The sequence below is a fragment of the Peromyscus maniculatus genome, chromosome 20 (genome assembly GCF_049852395.1).
Source record: "Peromyscus maniculatus bairdii isolate BWxNUB_F1_BW_parent chromosome 20, HU_Pman_BW_mat_3.1, whole genome shotgun sequence".
NCBI classification, from domain to species: domain Eukaryota; kingdom Metazoa; phylum Chordata; class Mammalia; order Rodentia; family Cricetidae; genus Peromyscus; species Peromyscus maniculatus.
In genome coordinates, this window is record NC_134871.1 from 46,965,197 (window position 1) to 46,989,374 (window position 24,178).

At 48.7% G+C, this 24,178-nt stretch overlaps 2 protein-coding genes and 1 long non-coding RNA gene across 10 annotated transcripts; 2 read left to right on the forward strand and 1 right to left on the reverse strand.

Annotated features, from left to right (window-relative positions):
- Window positions 1-243: 243 nt before the first annotated feature.
- On the reverse strand, window positions 244-7,780 carry LOC121826386 (uncharacterized). Its single transcript, XR_013046472.1, has 3 exons — window positions 7,468-7,780; window positions 5,684-5,750; window positions 244-2,042 (listed from the first exon to the last, which is right to left on the reverse strand). It is a non-coding gene; the product is annotated as an uncharacterized LOC121826386 (long non-coding RNA).
- On the forward strand, window positions 6,604-10,769 carry LOC102908030 (apolipoprotein L2-like). Its single transcript, XM_076556228.1, has 2 exons — window positions 6,604-7,944; window positions 9,409-10,769. Exons 1-2 carry the CDS (start codon window positions 7,763-7,765, stop codon window positions 10,124-10,126), a joined length of 900 nt encoding a protein of 299 aa, XP_076412343.1. The 5' UTR covers window positions 6,604-7,762; the 3' UTR covers window positions 10,127-10,769.
- A 2,849-nt stretch (window positions 10,770-13,618) lies between these two features.
- On the forward strand, window positions 13,619-24,178 carry LOC121824274 (apolipoprotein L3-like). 8 transcript variants are annotated; one of them, XM_076556236.1, is made up of 5 exons: window positions 13,619-13,831; window positions 17,018-17,526; window positions 19,861-19,977; window positions 21,264-21,426; window positions 21,905-24,178. In XM_076556236.1, the coding sequence occupies exons 4-5, from the start codon at window positions 21,416-21,418 to the stop codon at window positions 22,764-22,766; spliced, it is 873 nt and encodes a 290-aa protein (XP_076412351.1). In that variant the 5' UTR covers window positions 13,619-13,831; window positions 17,018-17,526; window positions 19,861-19,977; window positions 21,264-21,415; the 3' UTR covers window positions 22,767-24,178. The 8 variants fall into 8 exon arrangements, with proteins under 8 accessions (XP_076412351.1, XP_076412352.1, XP_076412353.1 ...); XM_076556237.1 differs by having other exon boundaries at window positions 17,439-17,526; XM_076556234.1 differs by lacking the exon at window positions 19,861-19,977 and having other exon boundaries at window positions 13,621-13,831; window positions 21,264-21,390.

Consider the following 24,178-nt stretch of genomic DNA (forward strand, 5'->3'; position numbering starts at 1 on the left):
ACTAGCTGGGTCCAGGCCAGATTGCAAAAATCAACATGAGCTCCAGCTCTCTGTGCTCCGCTTGGTTCTTTGCCGGCCCGTTTTCCACCACAGCACATTTGGGGCCTGGTGAGTGCAGACAGATTTTATCAGAAACCAAACAATTAGTGGTGTGTAGTGTCAACCAATGGGGTGTCACAAGACATGTTTTTGGCCTGGCAGGGTGGCTCAAAGGACGAATACACTTTCCTCTATACATGGTGATGTGAACTGGATGCTGGGGGACCCCGTGGTGGAAGAGGAGCACTGACTTCCTCACGCTGTTCTCTGACACCCCTAAACTGGCTATGGCACCCTATCCACCCCCTACAAAACACATGCACACAGTAAGTTAATAAATGTCATTAAGTATCTTTTTTAAAAGATGCTGAGGTTATTTGGTTTTAAAAAGCATGCAGCCCCCGAGTCTCAGCTTCTTCCAGAGCTGGGAATGGGGTGCGGTCAACACGATGTCTCAGGTCACCTGGCTCTGACTCTCCTATGCTCTGTAGACCTGGGTTGAATAAAACCACTCACTGCTCAGGAAAAATGGATGAAACAGTCAACCATACGAGAGAAGATGGCGTGGGACAGAAGAAATGGATAGAAAGTGTTGGGGTGCCACCTACTGTAGTCTTTATTGGGGAGCTATGGTTGATGTAAGGTCAAGGGAATCAGGAAGCCTGGGGGCCTGCCTGGACTTAGAGGGAGGGTGTGTGGGGTGAGTAGGCTAATGGTGACATTCGCCAGAGTCAGGTAGTGGCTGTTCTTATCTCACTGACACCTAGGCTGTGAGGCTGATTTCTAACGCTGGCAGCACAGGGATCCTGTGGTCAAGTCCCATGTGCTGCTGTCATGGCAGGGGGACCATGGAGGGAAAGCAGGGTGGGTTTTCTAATGGCCACTCTTGATGGAAACATTCCAAGATGGCTGCGTCAAGCCAAGGTGGATCCCTTCAATAACACACTGAACCTGTGTAGTGATGGCTGACTGATGCCTGGGACCCCGTGCCTGGCTTCCCTTCACTGTGAACCTTCTGTGTGGTGTGAGGGAACTGAATACTCCACTGTCTCCCTGTGCCCTCACTCTCTCTCACTCACTCAGGCACTTCCTTTGGTCTCTGCCATCTGCAGGCCTCTCTGGAACGATGGTCGAAAACCACACCTGTCTGCTTGGCTGGGCACAGGTGCATTCCTCAGCCATCATGCGAGAACAAGATTGCCTAGGCTCAGGGACCTGTACAAAGGAGGGTGTGAGGACCGGCTACAGAGAGACAGCTGGACAGCAAAACTGCCCCAATCTGCTTCTGGGTCCCTCCTTGACCTGCAAAAGCTTCCATAAATTTCTTCTGTGGCACTGCCCCTGAATACTTTCCAAGGGGACCTCTTGTCCTTGAGAATACAGATTTGGAGAAATACCTGCTTCACCTCCCTGGTGGCTTCCACTACCATTCAGACAAACCCCTACAATTCCATGACACATACGGTGAGTGCTGTACCCAGGGGGGTCCACGGGCACCTCCAGGGGTCAGGGTCACACACAGTGGCTGAGTAAGGACTGGTTCTGGGGCGTGTGGAGCGACTGTGAGCAATGACGGAGGGAAGAGCAATAGTGGATAAAATGACACCTTCTCCTTCCCCTGTTCACATGGACGACTAAACCTGCCAGAACGTTCTGAGGAGGCTTTAAGGGACCATCCTCAGATCTTCTGTCATGGAGAAGTGACAAGGCTCCGTGTGAGTCCACACTAGGGGCATCGATTCTCCATTTATCCACGCATGCGTCTGAGTGGAAGCTCTCCCTGTACCGGAGCAGGAGCATGAGGTTGCAGACCGCCCCACACCACCTGTCACTCCTGAGGAGGCCACAGTGCTCAGTGAGTCCCTTAGTGCCCACAACCCTGCTGAAGACTTCTCACTGTCCCTCTAGCTGTCCGTTGTCCCGGCTTCCCCTGTGGCCTGCAATAGAGTCTTCACTTTCTCTGAAGCAGTCCACAGAGCCGTGGTCCCATTTCAGCCTCTCATCTGAATGACACATTTCACTTCTTAGTCAATTGTCATCTGTTTCCTACTTCACATTCTTCCCTAGATGGTCCCTGGGCACCGAGTGTCTCAGGCTCCAGAGCTGAAGTTTCCCTTGGGCCTGGATCACTGACTCCAATCATGGTAACTGTGCAGTCAGGGGCTTTGGATGGGAAGCAGCAGAAGTGGAGTTGGCTGATTTGGACAGAAAGAGCATCCATTAGAGGGAATGACACACACAGAGGATGGCAAAGAACAAAATCCACTCAGGTCCCAGGCATGAGGACCCAGAACCAAACCAGGAGCTTCTGGACACCCTCCCAGTGCTCTGCCCTCAGATGGCTTAGGTCCAAACACCTTGAACTCTAGGGCCCACCTTTACAATTGTAAATACTCAGGAGACACCAAGGGTTGGCTGAGGTGGTGAATAATTGGACCGTCCATCCAGAGGATGTGGAGAGCAGTGGATGATAGCAATTCACCCTGAAGGGGTCTCAGGTTAATTACACTGCACTCACAGCCTTAGCTGTGGCCTTGATGTCCTCCTCCTTAATGTGACAAACAACTGCATGACCATTTCCCAAGATACAACAGATACTCTGCCTGCATCTCAAGATCAGGTCCAAGCGCAGGGCTTCCTACTTACTACTGTGTCCATTTCCCTGTTCATGTGTGCGTGTGCTTGTGCATTTGTGTGTGTGTGTGTGTGTGTGTGTGTGTGTGTGTGTGTGTGTGTGTGTGTTTGTGTAGGAAGAGAATCATAGAGTCAACCCTATGGCCTGCAATTGCTGCCTGGGAGACTGAAATGTCAACATTGCAGCTGGTGTTTCTATCTGGCCGTCAGAATGGCTTTGGAATAGAAGTGGTCAATGGGGACCTCTCCAGACCCATCTCCCTGTATCTACTACAACAGAGGAGGTGGAAGCTAGGTTAAAATCTTGAGATATTTGAGACTTAATGGCATGAGAGTGATACCAGTCAACCTTCTCTCTGGTGAATAAGGAGTGTGGGGCCCTTCGCCCATTCTCCACAAAAGCCTGGTGGGGTGACTCTCATGGACCCTCCTTTCTCTCCTCCCCACTCATATTTGGGAGCCTTTCAACTTGAAGATGGATCCTCTCTCTATCTAAAGCTCACCGGCACCATCCTCGGGACTCAGCAGCGAGTCTTCAAGGTGAACCTCAGGGACTGTGTCAATCACTAGATCCTGTCTGAACTGGAATCACAGGACTGTGTTCCCTCTGCAGATACACATGACATTCCTGACCTGTATATGTGTTTAATACTGGAGGTGAGTTATCTGCACTTTGTCATAAAAATGTAGTAATTGTGAGTTATACTCCATCTCTACACACTGATCTTCTGTGATCTCCTTGAAGTTGGCACTTCTTATTTGGGATGTGGTGTCTCATCGGAGCCAAGGCACATAGGTTTCTTCTTGGATTCAGGCTGTCGGCTAGACTCAGTGTTTGGGGACAATGTCTGCCTCTTCTGCTTCCAGGTGGTCACAGAGATGTGAGCATAGGATGTACTTCCCTTCCCTATGTATATAGTCCTGGGATGTTTGTCTTTGAATAACTTCAGAAGCCCCATTTCACATGGTAAGTTGGACAATCCCCTGTCCCTATTACATGATGTCCCTAGAGAAAGGGCGACCAGTAGAGAGATGGACCCATGCTTCAGGGCACCGAGTACAGTGTCCAGCGTGTTTGAGTTGAGTATATTCTTCATGGTGTGGACTGGATGGATGCAATAACCAGGGTAGCCAGATGCCTTACTGAGGACCCCTCTGAGCTCCACTAGGTGGTGCTGGTGTTCACCCTCTGCTTTCCAAAGTCACTGCAGGGTGGCTTCCCAATGCATTAAGGTCACACTCCCATTGGCTACAATTGCCTCTGGAACAAAGGTCTTATCAGCATCCTCACCTCTGAAGTGGCAGCCACCATGGGTGACATTTCTTGTCATGTCACTGATCTACTGAGCCTTTCCTTAGCATACCTTCAAGATGTCCAGGTGGGATGTTCTCTTCTTGTGTACCTGGAGGATGAGATCCTTATTTCTGTCTTTCAGGTGAATCTTCAGCCGGGTCACACTGCCCCATGTGGGTTCTATTCAGGAGTGTGTTAATGTTCTGGTTCATTCTATGCTCTGTTCTGAGAGGCTGCCTCGAAACTTTTGTGGACATTTTCATGATGTGCATCTGGCTGTGGATTTCTCTCACTGTCTACCTAAACCCTTGGTGATGAAGAAGGAAGAGGCAGAGCAAGAGAGTTGAGAGGAAGAGAATAACAAAAATAGCTTTAAATTTTTAAATTTTATTGATTCTTTAAATGTAAGTGAGTAGGTGCGTGTGTGCATGTGTCTGTCTTTGTGTGTGTGTGTGTGTGTGTGTGTGTGTGTGTGTGTGTGTGTGTGTGTGTGTCTGGTTGTCTGTGTGTGCTCCACTGTGTACAGTGCCTACAGTGATCATAACGGTGTGTCCGCTCCCCTGCAGCTGAAATTACAGGAGGTTGTGGCCACATGATGTATGTATGAACTGAGAACCAAACTACCTAGTCCCCAGATGACTTCAGGCAAGAAAGTATGGTCACAGTTGTCTAATGTCTAATGCTGAATCTTGGTTCGAGTTTGACAAGTCCCTGAACCCTGGGATATAAGCCATTCCCTCTCCCAGAGCCTCACTGTCCTCAACAGAAAGTCACAGCGCTCCCTCCATATGAACACAACACTTGCGTGTGATTTTGGAAACTAGGAGAAGAGGTGGACAATAAGGAATAAAACTCAGTAAACACTGAAATAAGTGTGTTGACAGTGATAGGGTGAGGATCCCATGTCACCTGCTGTCCTTCTCTCAAGAGTGGGGATGGCCGCTAAGCTGCAGGACATTTGTGTGGAATGGAACCTTTCCTCATACAAGGCACAATTGGCCACTGAGGTCCAGCCATGCTTAAATCCCCTGCTGCATGGAGGAAAGCTGTGGTATTCCACAGCCATCTCACCTGAGGTTGTAGACACAAAATTTCTATCAGAGATGGGCTTTGCCTCCTCTAGTCTAGGGATTATAGGAGCCAATCAGGGAGCCAGGGAGTCTGCCATGTAAGATGCTGGGGTTTCTCAGAGGAATCTCTGGAATGGTCTGAGAACGGAGCAGAGACGTGAGGCAGAAGAATCCACATAGGCAGCTGTCTGAGCACTGTGCCTGCCACACTCAGCAGCGCTGTCCACGTCAACCAATGGCACTGGGATGTTCCGCTGAAGTGCAGGAGGGATGGGGTGGGGTGTGCTAGGGCACTGGGGAGGCTTGCCAGAGCAGGAAGGGGCTGGGTGTGATCTGTGGAGGGCTCCACAGTTTGTGGTGGTGGGTCTTCCCACCATGGAGAACCCACCAGACATGGGTTACCCAGAGCAGAATTGGGAGTGTTGAGCTGAGGTCACTCTTTTGACTCGGCAAGATGGGTGGGGCAGTGGGTGGCACCCATCCATTGCAGGATGCTGATTGGACCAGGTCTGCCCAGGTGAGACGTTCAGTTTCTATTTCCCAGCTAGGTCTATCCGCCCAGAGGCTGTTTCTCCTTATGACTCAGATGTGCACCTGTTGACAGAATCTACACAGTTAAGGATATCTGTGTCCTATTCAAACTCACCAGATCCAGACTCCTTGGTAAGTTGAGCCTCTTCAGCTCCTCTTCCTCCTCCTCTTCATGATTTTACCTTGGGATAAGGGATAATTGCCTCATTGGAGGGATGGACTCAGTAAATTTAGGCATCATCACCAGCTCTGAGTTCAGAAAAACTGGACTTGCGGCCAGGTCGGCATCTGGCTCTTTCTCTGCACTAAACACAAGAAGGATGGGCAAGCCCTCAGATGGGATCACCATGTGGTGGGGGCTCAGCTCAGGTGCTGGAATGCCTAGGATCCAGCAGGCAGACTCCTGATAGACGGCAGAGTTATGGGTGTCCAGCAGTTGGAAAAATGGGGAAACTGAGGTATGTGGAGGAGGGCAGGAGGCTGAGAACTTACTGGTCCTTGGGCGAATCCTGAAGTTGGACCAGGACTGTGGTTGCCTAGACCAGCCAGGACAAATGTTGACTTGGAGATCTAAGAAGCAGAAAGACTGTGCCATGAACAGTTCTGTGCATTTATCTGTGCCATGCCCTGGGGAAAACTGAGGACCCAGGAAATGTGTATTCCTGAGGAGTGTGATAGAGGCTGAGCAGGGGGGTCACAGGATCTGAGCCTGTCCTGGCCTCTATCTGTAGAGGATAGAGAAGAGAAAAATGGTTCCCTGTGTATTAGATGGGGAAGGGTGTCAGTGTGGGGCAGGGAGGGAAAATGGGAACAATCCCATAAACAGCACACTGGGCTGTTTGTTAATCACAAGGTCAACAGTCAGACTTCAGGGGTGTGTGTGTGGGTGTGTGTGTGTGTGTGTGTGAGTGTGTGTGTGTGTGTGTGTGTGTGTGTGTGTGTGTGTGTTGAGGGAGGGAGTGTGGTCCTCGAGGCATGTAGAAGCAGAGAACATTCTGGAATCTTTGGGATGATAAGGACAGGGGAAGGGGAGGAAGAAGAAAGTTGAAAAGCAGTCATTCTTTTTTCCTTTAATGATGCTATATCCTCAGATATTGGTGACTCTATGTCCAATAAATGTCTCCCAGAGCATAGATATGGGAACCCTGGGCCCAGGAGGACAATACCAACTTAGATGTTTCTGGCACCAGCACTGGGCTACTACTGGCATCATGGCTGATGCTGATGCTGAAACAACACTAATATACAGAGGGGCCCCAGGAAAGCCGTGTATTCAGTCCAGGGAGGGAATGCAGAAGCCACCCAGAAAGAGGTGGCCTGTGAGATTTCAAGGGGTGGAGCATGGAGGCATTTGATGGGTAGGGAAGAGCCCAGTGTAGGCCTCAAAAACTGGAAGTCGCTTGAGGAGATTAGCAGGATGGACTGTAGCTGGCTGAGGTGGGGCGGGTGGAGGGACCCTCTGTGATAGGTTCCAGGTCTTGAATTATTTTCCTTGGGGTAAAGAATAATTGCCTCATTCTAGAGATGGAGAGAATTACAGATTCTCAGTAGGAGATTGCTGCCCTCAGCCCTGTCTGCCCAAGGGATGAAGTCAGGCAGACACTGGGAGATGCTGGGCTGGGAGCCCCTGCTTGGCCATTTTTGGAGAGCTTGTGCACTGGTGGAGAACAGAGGCTCTCAGCCTGAGACTTCAGTTGGCCAGGAACAGGAAAAGACTGGATCATCCTCACACCTCCTGGGACATACCCAAGGAGTCGCTTTTCTAAGAAGGCTCACTGTCCTGCTGGCCAGAGGGAGGGGAGAATACATGTGGATCAAGACAAATGTGTATCTATTCATTTGTTTTTGTGGTACTGGGTATCAATCCCAGGGCCTAGGGCATGCTTAGCAAGAACTCACCCACTGACTGATGAGTGAGCCCAGACTCACACAGAACTAGAAGGTCCACGTGCAGACACTTTACCAATGCATACTGTCTACCGAATTTCCAACTCTTCAGCCAACATTCTCTCAGGCCCTTACCTGTGAAGAAAGAAGGAAGCAGGAAGGATGCGCTCTCCTACACACCAGTGCCTTTTGCAACTCTTACATAGAAACCGAAGGACACAATTCAGTCCACAACACTGGCGAATCAATCCATCAGCAGAATGTCATTAACCAAAGCTCATGACGTGACATAAGATCCTTGTCCTCCATGCCACTTCAGCCCCTCTGCCCCGTCTCTGACTTCATTCTTTATTTCCACATAGAGAGCAGATACTTCATCACGGAAGACCCTGGGCATCTCCAGGACATGGCCAGCAGAGATGACCTGCATCGCCTGCTGACTGAAGATGGGGCCTGGGAGGCGTTTGTATCTAAGACCAAGTTGCCCAGGTCACCTCTATGGGATGCCCTGGCACTGCCCCCAAACCCCTGCATGACTGGTTCTCTCTGGACAGGCACAGCCATTCCAGACAGTCCCAGGAGATGGGGTTTAGGGCACTCCCCAACAATCCTTGGAAACTGTCCTAACATGATCTTCCTGGGAAGCAGCTGCATCAGGTTGAGAGGACATGGTGCCCACAGGGGCAAAGGTCACTTCGTTTTTGAAATTAGTGGATTATAATAAGTGAGATCTGTATGATACTTGTATGTGGGCGTGTGTGTCAAGGTCAGAGGACACTATTTATTCTACTTCTTTGGCTGAACTTGTGCAGGGGCAAAGAAACCCATGAGTTGGTAGAGCTGCTGAGCACAGACTTGAGACTGGGAAACAGCTGTTGATCACTGCCCACTGGTTACCAAACTCCTGGTCACAGTCTGTATCTGGGGAAGTCAGGTTCAGCCACCCATCCTCAATTAAACAACCAGAGTAGACCAATTAGTGGTAAAGTGGGAAGAGGCCACTTGAAAAAGGGAAAGACCGAGACCCAGTGTCTCGTCAGTTCCATCTTTCGGGTCCTGAGTGACATTGAAATTTGAATAGAATGCAGAGATGTGCACACATAATCAGTCATGGTCAGAGACTGGTCCCATATTTAGACTCTTTCAGATTCAAGATGCTCAAGTTGCATGGTCTCACAGCTGAAGTGCTCAGGTGAACACACCTTTCTGGCAGGCCATGGCTGTAGAGGACATTCCAGCAGCTGAGGACAAGGAGAAATCTTGTCTTTGGGGACAATCAACTCTCCACAGCGCACCAACACTCCCTGAGTGAAGGGGGCTTTGAGGTCGTTCGGGGCTCTGTGTCCATCTGCAGACTCCCCTCAGCACACTCGTCTTGGTGGTGGTAGTGTTGATCCACCACTCAGCATATCTCTCGGGAGGGGATGGAATTTACTGCAATGTCTACCGATAACATGCCAATTATGACGACTGTTATAACACATGTGCCTACATGCCTGTGTTCATGTACATGTGCAGGTGTACATACGTACAAAGGGAGAAAGGACAGCCTCAGTTGTACTCAGATACTGTCCTTGTTTCTGAGACAGGGTCTCTCACTGGACTCACATTTGCCAAGCAGACTGGACTAGCTGGTCAGCGAGTCCCAAGGGTCCTCCGGGCTCTGCCTCCCCAGCTCTGAGATTACACATCATGCCCCTGGGCCTGGCCCTTCTTACCTGGGTCTGAGGGATGGGACTCAGGTTTGCATGCTTACATGGCAAGCACCTTCCCAACAGAGTCTCCCCAGCCCTTACAAGGACTCACCTCCTACTAGGACCACAAAGTTTGCCTTGGAAAGCCCTAACATCACCCACCCCAGGGGAACTCTGCACATCTTTAGAGTTCCGGGAGGATGGTTACAGCATACATAACCGTAGGGTGGGTCTGACACAGCCCATTTTACCCAGACAGGAGCCGACTTTCTCACGCACTTGACCTCTGCGGTTACAGGGCTAAGGCACTGGCACTGCACAAAGTGCTGAGGGATCTGACAGCGCTCTCGGCCCTAGCAGACAGACACAGACTCCGGAGAGACCTGCAGGGCAGGAGGAAGTTCTTGACCGCATTTCCTCCCTTGAGAGCAGAGGTGGGAGAGCACATCAGGCAGCTCCACGCCCTGGCTGAGCACACTGAGGGGGTGCACAGGGGCTGCACCATCTCCAATGTCGTGGCCGACTCCTTCAGCACTGCCTCTGACATCCTGGGCCTCCTGGGTCTGTTTCTGGCACCAGTGACAGCGGAGGGCAGTCTGATGCTCTCCTCTGTTGGCCTGGGGCTGGGAGTGGCAGCTACTGTGACTAATGCTGCCACCTCCATCGTGGAGGGAACAAGCAGGTTTGGGGATGAAGTTGAAGCCGGTCACCAGGCCTCACCTGGCCTGGATGTGTTGGAGGCTGGAACAGCCGTGGGGTGGATTGCCAGCAAGTTCCCTCAGGCTACCAGAGATCTCACCAGAGACCTTGACGCCCTTCAGCAGCACATGGATGCCCTCAGGCTGGTTAGAGCCAACCCTGGCTTAGAAGAAGATGCCAGGATCCTTGCCACCACCGGAAGGATCCCTGCCCAACGTGCTAGAAGGGTGCAGGCCACCTTGAAAGGAACCCCTCTGGCGATGAGCAACGAAGCCTGAATCAGGAGTGCCACCAAGGCAGGTATGTCTCTCCTGAAAGATGTTGACAGCCTTGTGAAAAAGTCAAAGCATTTGCAGGAAGGGGCACAGTCAGAGTCAGCTGAAGCTCTCAGGAAGCTGGCTGAGGAGCTGGAGGAGAAGTTGGGGAAGCTTGACAAATTCTACAAGGCACTCTGATCAGGCCCCATCCCCCAAGACAAGCTGGGGTCAGGACGGAGCTGGGGACAGTGGAGACACTGTTAGAAGGGGAACATGGGTCCAGTCAAGTCCATGGGACAGAGAGCCAGGCCTCTGCCTGATCATGGCAGGTCAGTGTGCACAGCAGTGGGTCAATGAGTCCAACTGGTGCCTGAGACCAGGACCAGGGGATGTGCCGAAGAGGGACTGGAGATAGCGGTCTCTGCACTGAACATGGAAGAAACTACTTGTCACAAAGACTGGAAAGCCCTCCCCACCTCAGCTACCGAAACAAAGCATGGGAGAGAAGAACCCGCAAAACACAGGCCCAAGAGAAGATGTGTGCTGTGTAAATAAGTCCTGAGCCCCGGCCCTGTGGTTTAGAGCAATGCCTTCCCCCCGGATTCCCAGTCTGCTCCATCCTCAGGCATGTCTTCATCCCCTAAATAAACTGTTCTGCTGTAACTACCTCACTGTGTGTTTGCTTCAGTTAATCGTCCTGGGACCTAAGAACCTGGAAGATTCCTCAGGTATCCTGATTCTCAGTGTGGCCTCTAAGGGTTGGTGCAGCCAGACAGGAGCCAAGCACAAATGCTCCTGAACTCTGCATTAACAAGGACTCCAGGTGCAGAGATGCTCCCTCCTCCTGGGAGAACCTTCCTCAGGAGGCTGGGGGTGGGGGGCACTCCTCTCCTCCTGCCTCTCCCTTCTGTGTTTTCTTCCCATAGATGTTGGCAGCAGGAAGAACAGTGTGACTGAACCCTCCCCTCCAACTGGGGCAGGAGCTGAACTGATGCTGGGACAAAGAAGGACAGGAATGGGTTTAAAGTCCAAAGCCTGGGCTTAGGGTTGGGAGGCAGCTGCTCATTGCCATTGTCAACACAAATATCTAACTCTCACCTCAAAGGGATTAAGACAGTGTTGATCTGGAGCCTAATAGGAGGGACCATGGCCCAGGAACACAGAGTCAGGTTATACCAAAGTCCATCTTTCAGCATGGTAACCAATCATGGAGTTGTTGTAGAAACAGAAAAAAGAAAGCCATAAATGAACACATTTGTCGAACATCAGAGCAGGTTACAGTCCTCAGATTCCATCTGCTGATGTTCTCAGCTTGTGGGTTTGTGGAAGTTAGTGGTCAGCTAAGTTAATATATCCCAAATGGTTTTTATCTCTTAGTCACAGGATGTTAAATCCAACACAGGGCTGACAAGGAACCAATATTTAAGGGACTAAAAACAGCCAGAGACAAACTGTCATTTTGCTCTTGATCTGAAACATTCCAAGCTCTCCACAGCTGTTGACATTCTACCTACCTATTTTGGCTCTTAGAAGACTCAGTTGGGACTCCTTCAGGACTTTCATTTGCAATATCCACATTTGTTACTGACCTTGGAGTAGTATTCTGTGCCCTTAAGAACCCAGGTGAGGAGATAGGAAGGGGATTCTACTTGAAAGAGGGACAGGGTCCATCAGAGCTGGGGAGTGATCTATAGAGGGTCCCACAGTCAGTGGTGGCTGAGACCACAGACATTCATCCAGCACTATGAGATGAGAAGGGCCTGAGGTCGCTCTTCCGAGTGGGTCTGTGGAGAAGGCAAGACTGAGGGTGGCAGCAGGTAAGTGGCTTGTCTGGGGTGTCCACGGGATCATCAGCTGCTCAGCAGGTGTGACTCCACTTCCCCTTCTCAGGCTGGGAACATTGGCCCTGCACTTGCCTCTGGCTGTGACTCAGATGCTCAGCTGGAGACTGGACACACTGCTAAGGACCCCTGTGTCCCACCTAACTCAGCCAGAAAGAACTTCTCTAAGTATGGAAATCACTGCTCATGCCCACAGCCACTCTAAAAAAGGACTATTGCCCCTGTCTATAAACGTAATTTAGGCATTGGTCCAGATCACAGGTTCATTAGCCTTTGACTAAACTTTCATCCTGGCTGGAATCTGGCTGCTTTTTTCTCTCCCTCAGAAATCAGCAGAAGAGACTGTGGGACACCCCTCAGATGGGATCACTAAAAGGTTCAACGTCATTTCAGGCCGCCTGATATATGCCTTCCCAGGGCACCTCAGAGGGAACATGGCTGTTCTGGGTGTCCTCAGGGTAATGGAGGAATTGAAGGATGTGAATGGAGAGAGCAGAGAGCCCAAAGTCCACCCATCTTTGTGTGAAGACCACCCTGGCGTTGTCCCTAAGGCCCCCACATGAACAGATGGTGGCAAATGTAGACTTGTGAGGCACAAGGAACCCAGAGACTGCACCATGACTCTCTCAGAGTGTGTGTCTATGGCAGGATCCACAGTGGAAACTGAGGCCCAGAAAAGAGTGTCCTGTTCCACATACCAGAAGGAACTAAGTTAGTGGGTGTCCTGCCTACACCCCTGGCCTTAGCCATCCTCTCTGCAGTCTGGGTGCTGGGTGGGAAAGAGAGCCAGTGTGGGGACAGGGAGGGCAAGGTGCATAATCCTGTTAACAGCACCTTTGTGTAATTGAAAGACCCAAGGGCAGAGTCCAGGTAAGGGCAACCTATTTGTCAATACAAGCAAAGAATAGTCTAGAAACTTTGGAATTATTAAAATCACATTTTCTCTTTAAAGTCAGAATCAGCTGTGTGACACTGTGTACAGTGCTTGCCCACTCAGAATCTCTCTTTTTCTCCTGATAAACAGAGTTAGGATTGGCTGTTCTGCTCATCTCCAGCAGGGCACTGCTCTCCTTTGTGGGCAGACATCTGGCACATATGCCACAGACACCAAGGGAATATGGGTACCAAGAATCTTGAGCTTGTCTCTGATCCTGGAGATACTCAGAGGGAAGAAGCCAGGCTCTGCATCCTTTATTCCAGAACCATCAAGGGTATTATATGATGGAAATAATTTGGTTTTTTTCCACTTGAACTAATTGAAACAACATGCCAACACAGTGCACATAAACACAGGTGCACACGTAGTTCCCACTCAGACTTAGCTCAACGAAACTGTGATTCAACCTTTGTCCCACAGATTTCCAATAGGGTTTATTTGCTAACTCTTTGGGGGGGCGGGGTCTGGATGGCAGAGCACCTCTTGGAGTCTGTTAAGACTCTGGTTGAGTGGTGTGATGGCTAGTCTTGGTTGTCAACTTGATTACATCAGGAATTAACTTAAAACCCATATATAGGGAACACCTATAAGAGGATTTTTGTATAATTGGAAGTGTAAAGACCCACTTCTAATCCCCATCTTTGAGGTGGGAAAATATGCCTTTAATACAGATCTTTTCAGGAGGGAAGCCCTGACTCTAATCTAGGCCACGCCTCCTGCTGGAAGCCCATATAAGGACACAGAAGAAGGAAGTTTTTGATCTTTGCCTGCTTGCTTTTGCCTGACTAACAAGTCCCTTCCTTCCCTGGCATTAGATCCTCCTCCTTCAGGATTCCAGCCTGTACTGAAGAGCAGCTGAGACATCCAGCCTTGTGGACTGAGCAGCTACTGGAGTCTTCAACCTTCTATTCATAGGCAGCCATTGTTGGACTAGCTGAACCACAGCCTGTGAGTCATTCTATAAATCCCCTTTCTGTATGTAGAGAGAGATTTATTCTGTAAATTCTGTTACTCTAGAGAACCCTGACTAATACAGAGGGTCACTTCTCCCAACCCTACCCCCACTCTGAGCCTTATAGCTACTCTGACCTGCACCTCGCACCCCTGCACAAGGTTGCCATGGACTCACTCTGCTGTCTGCCTGCTGGACATGTGGGTGGCTGTGGCCCCACCTGGGCGAATTACAGTCCTGGGTGATTGTTGTTGACTGCCCTACAAAACTCCACAACCTTCCACAGCTCAACAATGTGTTGATGTGTACCCAATGGGATGTGTACCCATAGCTGGATCAATGCTTATCATCTCTATGTTTAAATTCTTTTGCGAGCAAATTAGTTAAAATTCATCTCTGTATTAATGTGATTTTTTTAACCTGTCAATGATGAGATGAATGACTCCACCCTGTCTGCTAATGTCTCAAATCCCTGTTAGCATTATAGAGCAGAAAGAATTTGGGCTCTGAGGAGCTGACACTCGGTCTCACTTTGGGGGGGTGGGACTTCAGAACACCTGTCACATCTCAGATCATGTTTGGCTATTAAGTATTTTGGGGTTTTTTTGTTTTGTTTTGTTTTGTTTTTCTGTTTTTCGAGACAAGATTTCTCTGTGTAGCTTTGCGCCTTTCCTGGATCTCGTTCTGTAAACTAGGCTGGCCTTGAACTCACAAAGATCTGCTTGCCTCTGCCTCCCGAGTGCTGGGATTAAAGGCGTGCGCCACCACCGCCCTGCTCAAAGTTTTTTTTAAATATTCTCTCTCTATCTCCTTTTGATTTCATGTGAATATTGGAAGGCTTATGGACGGCACAAACCTGGGATCCTAACACTTCTGTGGGACAGGCCTAAAATTAGGAGTTCATGATTCTCCTAGTCTACATAGTGAGTCTGAGGCCAGCCTGGCATAGGTGCATGTTTGCAAGGTTTGGGCAAGAACACCGAGTCATCAGTTACAAGGACAGAGTGCAGTCCTGAGAGTGAGCCACCATTATCTTCAGCTCTCACCATATCAACAGGTCGTTCACTCTCATTCTGGTCAGGTCCCAGGAGGAGCTGATGCCTCCGACCCACACTGCTAAACATGTTTTCATTCCTTCCTCAGCTTCAGGCAATCTCAGTGCAGATTGTGTCTCTTTATGAAGTCTTCCCCACCCCAAATACTACTGAGGACTGGTCAGAGGAAGGAATGAGCATCCTCACACGGTGCCTGTGTTAGATGTTAACACCCTTTAGTCCAATTCTTCTACTTCTACAAACAGCATAAGGAAATAATCTCAAATGCGGGCACTAACAGGCAAAGAAAACATTCTTTGCATTACATTTACATAATGATTAGGAACAGCACAAGGTCCAGGAGTCAGGGAGAAGAGCAGATGTCAAAGGCAGCACACAGCAGGACCAGGGCCAGGTAGGACTCCAGGTCCTGATAGGACAAGGAAATCCCAGAAGCAAGGAGGGTGTGGTCCCTAAGAACCACAAAGGACCCCAGTGAATTTACTAAGACAAGGACCTAGTACTTGGCACAAGGCTGTAGATGTAATGGTCTTATTACATAAGAAACACAGAGCCAAATGCAGAGTTAAAAGCCCAAGAGGTCAGAGCAGCAGCCAAGAGCTAAGACCAAAACTACCTTCTTACCCTTGGCTGTCGCTGGCGTCCTTCCCCTCAGAAAGAGACCTACTTCCTGTGTGTCTGTCTTCTTATTGACTTTCTGTTCTGCCTTCTCACTGGTTGTAAATCCAACCACATGACCTCCTCGTCACTGCCTGTCTATACAGACCTCTAGGTCTCTATGGTTGGTATTGAGATTAAAGGCAAGTGTCTCCATGCTGGCTATATCCTTGAACACACAGAAATCTGCCTGTCATGTGATCGGGATTAAGGGTGTGTGCTACCACTGCCAGACTTCTGCTAAATGGCTTGTTATTAACTCTGACCCCCAGGCACTTTTATTTATTAACATACAAATAAAATCACATTTCAGCACAAATAAAATATCACCATACAAGGCAGTGCTGTGGAAGCAGAAAAAGCATTTATAGCATGCACATACAATGATGCACATAGGTAATACAAAGAGGTAGGAATGCCATTGTGTTTTTAAGATAGTAAAGCTTATTTGTCTGAAGTGGGATCTGGATTAGAATGTCCCGAGTTCATCGCTTCTCGGCCTTTTGGCTAAGATCAAGTGTAGAATGTCCCGAGTTCAAGTCCTGACTCTATCAACACTGAAAACACGTGCACATTAGATAAATACGTGCCTGTTGACCTCCTTGACATGGAGCCACAAGAGTCTCAACCTAACAGAGCATGTGTAAAGACTTCATTGTATATGAGTAAGGAGCCCAGTGCATCATGCTCAGTAAGTGTCATGGTTTGGAATAGGAATGGCCCCTGTAGGCTCATATATTTGATGCCTGGTCATTAGGATGTGGCGCTACTTGAGGGCAAACGGGAAGTATGGTGTTGATGGAGTGAGTGTTGCCTTGATGGAGGAAGTGTGTCAGTAGGGGTAAACCTTGAAGATTCAAAAGCTCAAGGTAGACCAGTATCTCTCTTCCTGCTGCCTGTGGATCTGGATGTAGAATTCTCAGCTATAAAAACATCAGGTCTGCCTGTGTGTCACCATGCTCCCAACATGAATATAAATGGACTAAAGCTCTAAAACAGTAAACAAGCCCCAATTAAATGTTTACTTTTATAAGAGTTTCTTTGGCCATGGTGTCTCTTCCCAGCAATAAGACAGGAAATAGGACAGTAAGCATAAGAAATTTCCATTAATAGAAATTACCATTAATACAAAATACCATTTGCTGTGGGATATCATTCTGTATGCTCTGAATATGTGTTGCTCTGATTGGCTGATAAATAAAACGCTGATTGGCCAATAGCCAGGCAGGAAGTATAGGTAGGGTAAGCACATGAGAAGAATTCCGGGAACAGGAAGAGAGTCAAGAGTCACCACCAGACCCAGAGGAAGCAAGTTGACAAGGCAGAACTGAGAAAAGGTACCAAGCCACATGGCTAAACATAGACAAGAATTATGGGTTAATTTAAGTGTAAGAGCTAGTCAGTAATAAGCCTGAGTTAATAGCCATACAGTTCATAATTAATATAATCCTCGGTGTGATTATTTTATAGAGGCTGTGGGACTGTGGATGAGAGATTTGCCTGACCACAGACCAGGCGGGACACAGGACACCTGACGACAACCATTAATACTGTGGTCCCCAGAACATTCTTCTCCATCTTTCCTTCCATATGCAGAGTCCATTGATTCTCCACAGCTGTGTCCTCAGCTGATGCCTTCTTCATTGTCCCCAATGGATCCTTGGTTTGGGAGGAATAAGAGCCAGAAGCTTTGGCTGTGGAGAAGGCAGCAAGGCTGGAGCCACACGACCAACTTCTTTAAGTAGGAATGACAAAGCCCAGGGAAACAGTAGAACTTTGGATCAAGTTCTTTTCGTCCTTGGCAGCCACCATTGAGAGAACTGTGGGTCACCAGATCCCTGGTCACAGCACCTGTCCCCATTCTGTCCCACACTTGTTTTTCTTCCTGTAGCCTGGACACCCGTTGAGCTGTAAAGAAAAAAACCTGTCAGGAACCCCTGAGTGACACCAAGACCCAGCAGCTGCCATGGGCTCCCCAGGTAACCAGTCTTGCTCTCTGCTCCTGCTCATGGCCTAGGACTGCCAGAGCCTCCCTGCTGAGTGTCTGCTGAGGAGTCAAGGATACAGGAGAACCCCAAGGGGAGCATAGAGAGTGTCCCAGTCCTGGGTCAGAGCGGCCCCCCTTCCTGAACTTGTCTTGGGGTACTTTCTTGGGAGGCACCTCTTCAATACCCACCCTGAAAAACAGAAGCCAGGAGGAGGAGGGGTAGGAAGGAGGGAGCTGAGGTAGAGAAGAGGGAAGGGGTTGAGGGAGAGAAGGGGGGAGGGGTTCAAGGAGGGAGGGAAAGAAGAATGGAGATAACAGAAGGCAGGAAGTGTTGAGATGGCAGGCTGCTCTTTTGGAAACTTTGAGGGCCTCTTAATTTCCTTCCCAGAGGCCAGAAGAGACACTACTAATGATGGGGGTACTCTGCAGGAAAATAATCTAAGTATACTGGGTTCTTATGGGGCTCTCTACTTTATTCCTCTGAGATTAAATTCTATCTATACAGTTTCAACTCTATCCTTATATTTAGCTCCTCTCTGTCCCTTCTCTTCCTGTCTTCTCACAACTCTAACTCTTTTCTTCCCCATCCTCATCTTCATCCTCATACTTTTCCATCGTGGTTCCTTCCCCTAGCTCTCCTGGAACCAGTCTCTCCCTGCCAGCAGCCTGACTTACAATACTATGCAAAGCTTCCAAGCTCCCTGTAAGAGCCATGATAGCCAGCTTCATTTGCAACCCAAAAGGAGAGTGGATAGAGGAGATGGGGTCAGGTAAGGCCTGGAATAAGTCAGAAAGGAAATTTATGTGCTCAAAATATATTCATATAAGTGGTTAGGTGAAAAGTTACGAGTCTATCATAAATGTGCTCAAACTACAATCTTACAGGTAGTTAGGTAAACAAGTCTATAAGTCACAAAAATAAAACTGTCTCTGTTTTCCTATGCCGCCATATACTGACAGGATAGGGTAACTCTGCTCAGAGCTGGGAAGTCTGTCTCAAAGCTACTTTGCACCTGGCATGCAAAAAAAACCTTTTGATCTGAGTCAATAGCTCAGGAATGCCATTTGGGTTATGAGAGAGATAGGGGCCTGAGATTCATTTGCACAAGAAAGAAAGCTATGCACCTAGCTGTCCCCTAGGTGGTGTCTCCAGAAGGGTGTTTACATTAAGACAGAAGACAGCCATTGGCCTAGGATGCTAGGTAAAATATACTGTAAAATTCTTGGAAGTTGAGAGTGTGCAAGAAATTCATAGTAGGAAACAGTTGACATATTAAAAGCTGAATAACATCAAATATTCCTTGACATTTGACTTCTACTCCAGAAGAATTCCTTGATCCTTCTATGTATAGCTTTATCATATACAGCTGAATCTCTTTTTCACATTCCTGTGGCCCATAGCACAGCTTCAGCCCCCTCATGGAGGCTTGCTCTCAGCTGATGCTGGGGAGCTGTCCCTGAGGAGGCAGCCCACCCTGTTCCAGCCCAGGAACCCACCTTTTCTAACTGTCTCAGCAGGAAGTTCCTGCACCTCAGGGAGACCTTGTCCACATTCTGTTACCTAGAGACTCTCACATTACCTATCCCTTCAGGGTCCAGGGTCCCCATGCTGTTCTGAGAGTAATACAGAGGCAGGCCAGTGCCTGCTGCATAGCAGGTCCTCCCTCCTTGGTCACCTCCCCTTCCTGGACCCTGTTAATTCCATGAGATCCAATCCCCATGGCAAGCTGTGTTAGGATACCCACCCTGCACTTCCAGGACCGGCACTTGTTTACCAGGTGTGCCTACCTAAGGTGGGGCCTGATGGTTTCTCTTCTCATTTAAAAGAAATGTCTGAACTTTAAGATGAAAACCAGAAAAAATAGAAGGAAAAAAAAAACCCTACCCACAAGTGGCTCCTAACCAGGAGCCACCCTACATCCAGGAACACCCTAACCCCAGGAACCACCCTACACCCAGGGACCAACTTACACCCAGGAACCATACTACATCCAAGGACCACCCTGAAATTAATGACTAACCTTTTCAGTGTCAAAAGTCATGTCTGAGCTAGAGAGGGAATCAGTGTTTAAGAACATTGCTGCTCTTGCAGAGTACCTGGGTTCAAATCCCAACACCCACATTAGGTTCATAACTGTCTGTAACTGCCACTCCAGGGGATGCAAGGCTCACCCTGGCACCACACACACGGTACATAGACATGCATACAAGCAGGCAAATATTCCTATACATAAAATAAAAATCAAGGGAAAAAAAGTCACACTCAAGGGCCATGCCATAGGCACAGTGTAAATGGAAGCCATCACTGGATTCTCCCTCTTCCTAGGGATGAGGAGCTCACTTCCTACTTGTTCTGAGCTAAAATCGACATGTCTCTGCAAAGCACCATGACACAGCTCTGGTACATTGGTCTTCTCAGGATGCCATCACAAAGTGACACTGGGTATGTGGCTTTGAATGAAAAGACCTCTTCTCTCACTGCCCTGGAATCCAACATCCACAAAGTGAGGCAGGTTAGCCTAGGGAGAACTCTCTTCCTGGTAGGTGTTAGCATTCAGACCCACCCCTGACCCACCCAATATACTGACATCATCCTACATAAAGTCCCCTTTAAAAAAAGAAACTCAGCTGGCTGGGCGGTGGTGGCGCACGCCTTTAATCCCAGCACTCGGGAGGCAGAGCCAGGCGGATCTCTGTGAGTTCGAGGCCAGCCTGGGCTACCAAGTGAACTCCAGGAAAGGCACAAAGCTACACAGAGAAACCCTGTCTCGAAAACCCCCCCCCCCAAAAAAAAAAAAGAAAGAAAAGAAACTCAGCTGGAGAGATGGCTCAGCGGTTGGGAGCACTGGCTGCTCTTCCAGAGGTCCTGAGTTCAATTCCCAGCAACCACATGGTGACTCACAACCATCTGTAATGAGATTTGGCGCCCTCTTCTGGCCTGTAGGTGTACACACAGACAGAACACTGTATACATTATAAATAAATAAATCTTTAAAAAAAAAGAAAGAAAGAAAAAAACTCTCCCTTTTCTCTCTCTCTCATCCTTCCTCTCTCTCTTATCACAAGGGCTCACACAACTCCGCTCCCCCCGTCTTTCTCTCCCCCACTTCCCCTCTCTTCTCCCTTCCCCTTTAGTTTAAAACTACATGTGGGTCCCTCCTGCATGGTGTGAGTGACTTTTCCACCGTTCTCCTTAGCTCAAGGCCCCCTGGCCATTGCCCGCAGCATCTGCACGGTGTGTCCATGCCTCAACCGCCATGGGGCACCTTGGCTCCACACACCAAGGCTGCACAAACCGTTTTAAAAATACAAACGTAGGTAGTAGGAGCCTGTACCTGTGCTGGCCCATGGTTATGTGATGTGTCTGGAGAGAAGGAGAGACGCAGGAAAAGAGAGAAAAAGAAGAGGGGGTAAGATAGAGAAGGAGGAAATAGTAAGGAGGGAGTTTCTTCCTCTTGCCATGAGGGCACTAACGCTATGGATTAGGGACCTCACTCATGGCCTCACTTAATTTCAATTACTTTTCTACCTTAATGGCTCTGTGTCCAAATACAGTCACCTGAGTTACAAATGACATAAGGGACACAACTCAGCCCCTACCACTAGTGACACCAAAGTATACTTCAAGGGACAGGTGCTCAGAAACACATTTTTTAATCAGCATATTACAGATGCCATTCAAGTTCTTAAGCATGGTCCCCAACCATATTCCTTTTCCTTCCCATCTAGAGAGGAAACGCTTCGTTAAGTATGTGGTTGAGTATCTCCTGGAAACATGGAGTACAGAAGACCTGCATTGCCTGCTGACTGAAAAGGAAGCCTGGAAACAACTTGTGGCAGAAGCAAATCTATCCAGGTCACCGCCCTAGAGGAGGCTAGCAATGCCACCAGGGTACAGGCTTACTGGCTTTTCTGGGCAGGAATATTCTACCCAGGAAGACCAAGTAACAGGGGTTCAGGGTTTCCCTGCTCAGCAAATATTTCCTCAATGCTACACTAGCAGGGAACAGCGTCTGGTTGAGGAGAGATGGCAGCCACAGGGGACAAGATTGTTCCTGCCATTGCTGTTCCTGTGACCATGAGAACTTAGTTTATGACCTTGTGCTTTATTTGGAGACATTGAACTTCATTGTAAGAAAAATCAGAGGATTGGTGTGGAAGGCTAGGTGTAGGACCAACATATAGCATGTGCCCAGCAGAGCACATGTGTTCATTGAAAGTTGATTTTTACAGGTTTTGTTTTTAATTTGTGCATATACGTGTGTGTGTGTGTGTGTGTGTGTGTGTGTGTGTGTGTGTGTACTTCTTGCACTTGAGTGAGCTTATCTTACAAGCTGTCTTTCTAACTCAATTGTCCTCTCCTGTCACAGGGAAGAGGAAGTTTCCTTACGTGAAGCTCTTGGTGGGATCATTGCAGATCCTGATGTAGAAGATGAACATGAGCTCCAAAACAACCTGCAGGAGAAGAAAAGGTTTTTGGAAGTTTATCCTCAGGTGAAACTGGAGCTTGAGCAGCAGATCGGGAAGCTGCGCGCCCTTGCAGACAAGATTGACAAGGTGCACAGGGACTGCACCATCACACAAGTGGTGGCCGGCTCCACCAGTGCTGTGTCTGAAGTCCTGACCATCCTTGGTCTCACTCTGGCACCCATGACAGCAGGACTCAGTCTGGGACTTTCAGCCACAGGCTTGGGACTGGGGGTGGGAGCAGCTATGACTAGTGTGTCCACAACCATTGTAGAAAAGGTCAGAACGGCCTCTGTGGAAGCTGAAGCCAGCCAGCTGATGCCAACTAGCAAGGACCCAGGGAAGGTCATTAAAGAAATTTTGGAGAGCACCCCCAGGCTTCTTTTTGTATCCAAGAATTCCTTCCGGAACCTGGAAGTCATCAAGAAGAACATTGATGCCATCAAGCTGGCCAAAGCTAACACTCGACTAGCATCTAATGCCAAGCGTCTCATGACGACAGGGAGGGTGTCAGCCCGAAACACTAGACAGGTGCAGAAAGCCTTTGGAGGCACAGCTCTGGCAATGTCCAAAGGAGCCCGGATCATGGGTGCAGCTACCGCAGGTCTCTTCCTGGTGCTGGATGTGGTCAGCCTTGTGCAAGACTCAAAGCATTTGTACGAGGGTTCGAAGACAGAGTCTGCTGCAAAGCTGCGGCAGCAGGCTCAGGACCTAGAGCAGAAGTTGCAGGAGCTCATCCAGGTCCATGACAGCCTGACAAAGTGACCTCTTCTTCAGTGCAGCTCAGAGGACTGGGGATGGGGGTGCTCTATACACCTGATAGACCCTGTCTGTATCCCCTCTACAGCAATGTCACCATGGTGGAAGTGCCTGCTAGAGCGGGAGGCCACATTAAGAGAAAGGAAGCCAGAACACAGATGGGACAGGCCTGGGACCTCCCATAGACTCCACCTCTTAGATCCAACAACTTCCCAACATCCCACATGAGGACCAAGCTCCCAAAATGCGGAGCACATCCAAGGCATGACTAAGCTACAGCATGGCTCCTCCTCAGTCATGCCCACCACACTGCTCCTGGCTGAGGCTCACCATCCTCACTGTCCCCTGAGCTGCCAACTTTCCCACTACTTTCTAAATGTGTGCATAGAAACCTTCTCCTCCTTCCTACTTCTGCCTAATTATCTGTTGTTTTTTTTTTCTAAGTATTTCTCAATCTTCCAATCAGACTCTGGATATGAACCCCTGTTGTAGAATATTATTTTATGATGTGTTACATTTGTGTATGCTGTGGAGCACTTATTTAATAATGCCAAGATGTGCTGCATTCTTTTATGTTGTATTTGTTTAACTCTGTGAAGCTGTGTTACTTTGCCTGTCTAAAACATCTGATGGTCTGATAAAGAGCTGAATAGAAAGACAGGAGAAAGGATAGGCAGGTCTGACAGGCAGAGAGAATAAATAGAAGGAGAAATCTGGAAGGAAAAAAGGAAAGAGTGAGAGAAGAAGAAGAGGAGGATGCTATGGGCCAGCCACACAACCACACAGCCACACAGGCACACAGCCATCCACGGAGTAAGAGTGAAAGTAAGATTGCAGAAGTAAAAAAGGAAAAAGCCCAGAGGCAAAAGGTAGACTGGATAATTTAAGGTAAGGAAAGCTGACTAGAAACAAGCCAAGCTAAGACTGGGCATTCATAACAAATACTAAGCCTCCATGTGTGGTTTATTTTCGAGCTGGGTGGCAGGCCTCCCAAAAAGGCCAAAGGAGCAAAGACAACCAACAACAAACCCCATATCTTTGTTCATAGTTTGGTCACGTGGAGTGATGTCTCTTTTGGTGAAATGCTCAGAGACTAGAAAGGAAAGGATGCTGCGGATGTCATCTGTACAGTCATCACAGGTTCTTGGTCCTAGTGCCAGCCATGGGTGCCACAAGGAAGGAGAGGTGACAGGGTATGGCTGGTCATTTCTGCTCTCTGCTACCAGATTCTGGGGAAAATCACAAGGTTTATTTCCTATTGAAGTTTAAAATCTGCTGGAACTGGACGAGTTCTGCTGAGATGCACATGAAGGGCTACACTTGCTCCATAGTATTTGAAGAGTAAACTTGTGAACACTGACCTAGTCATGCTTTGTGTGTTTTCTGCAAATAATATCAAGGGTTTTCTGGATTTCTGA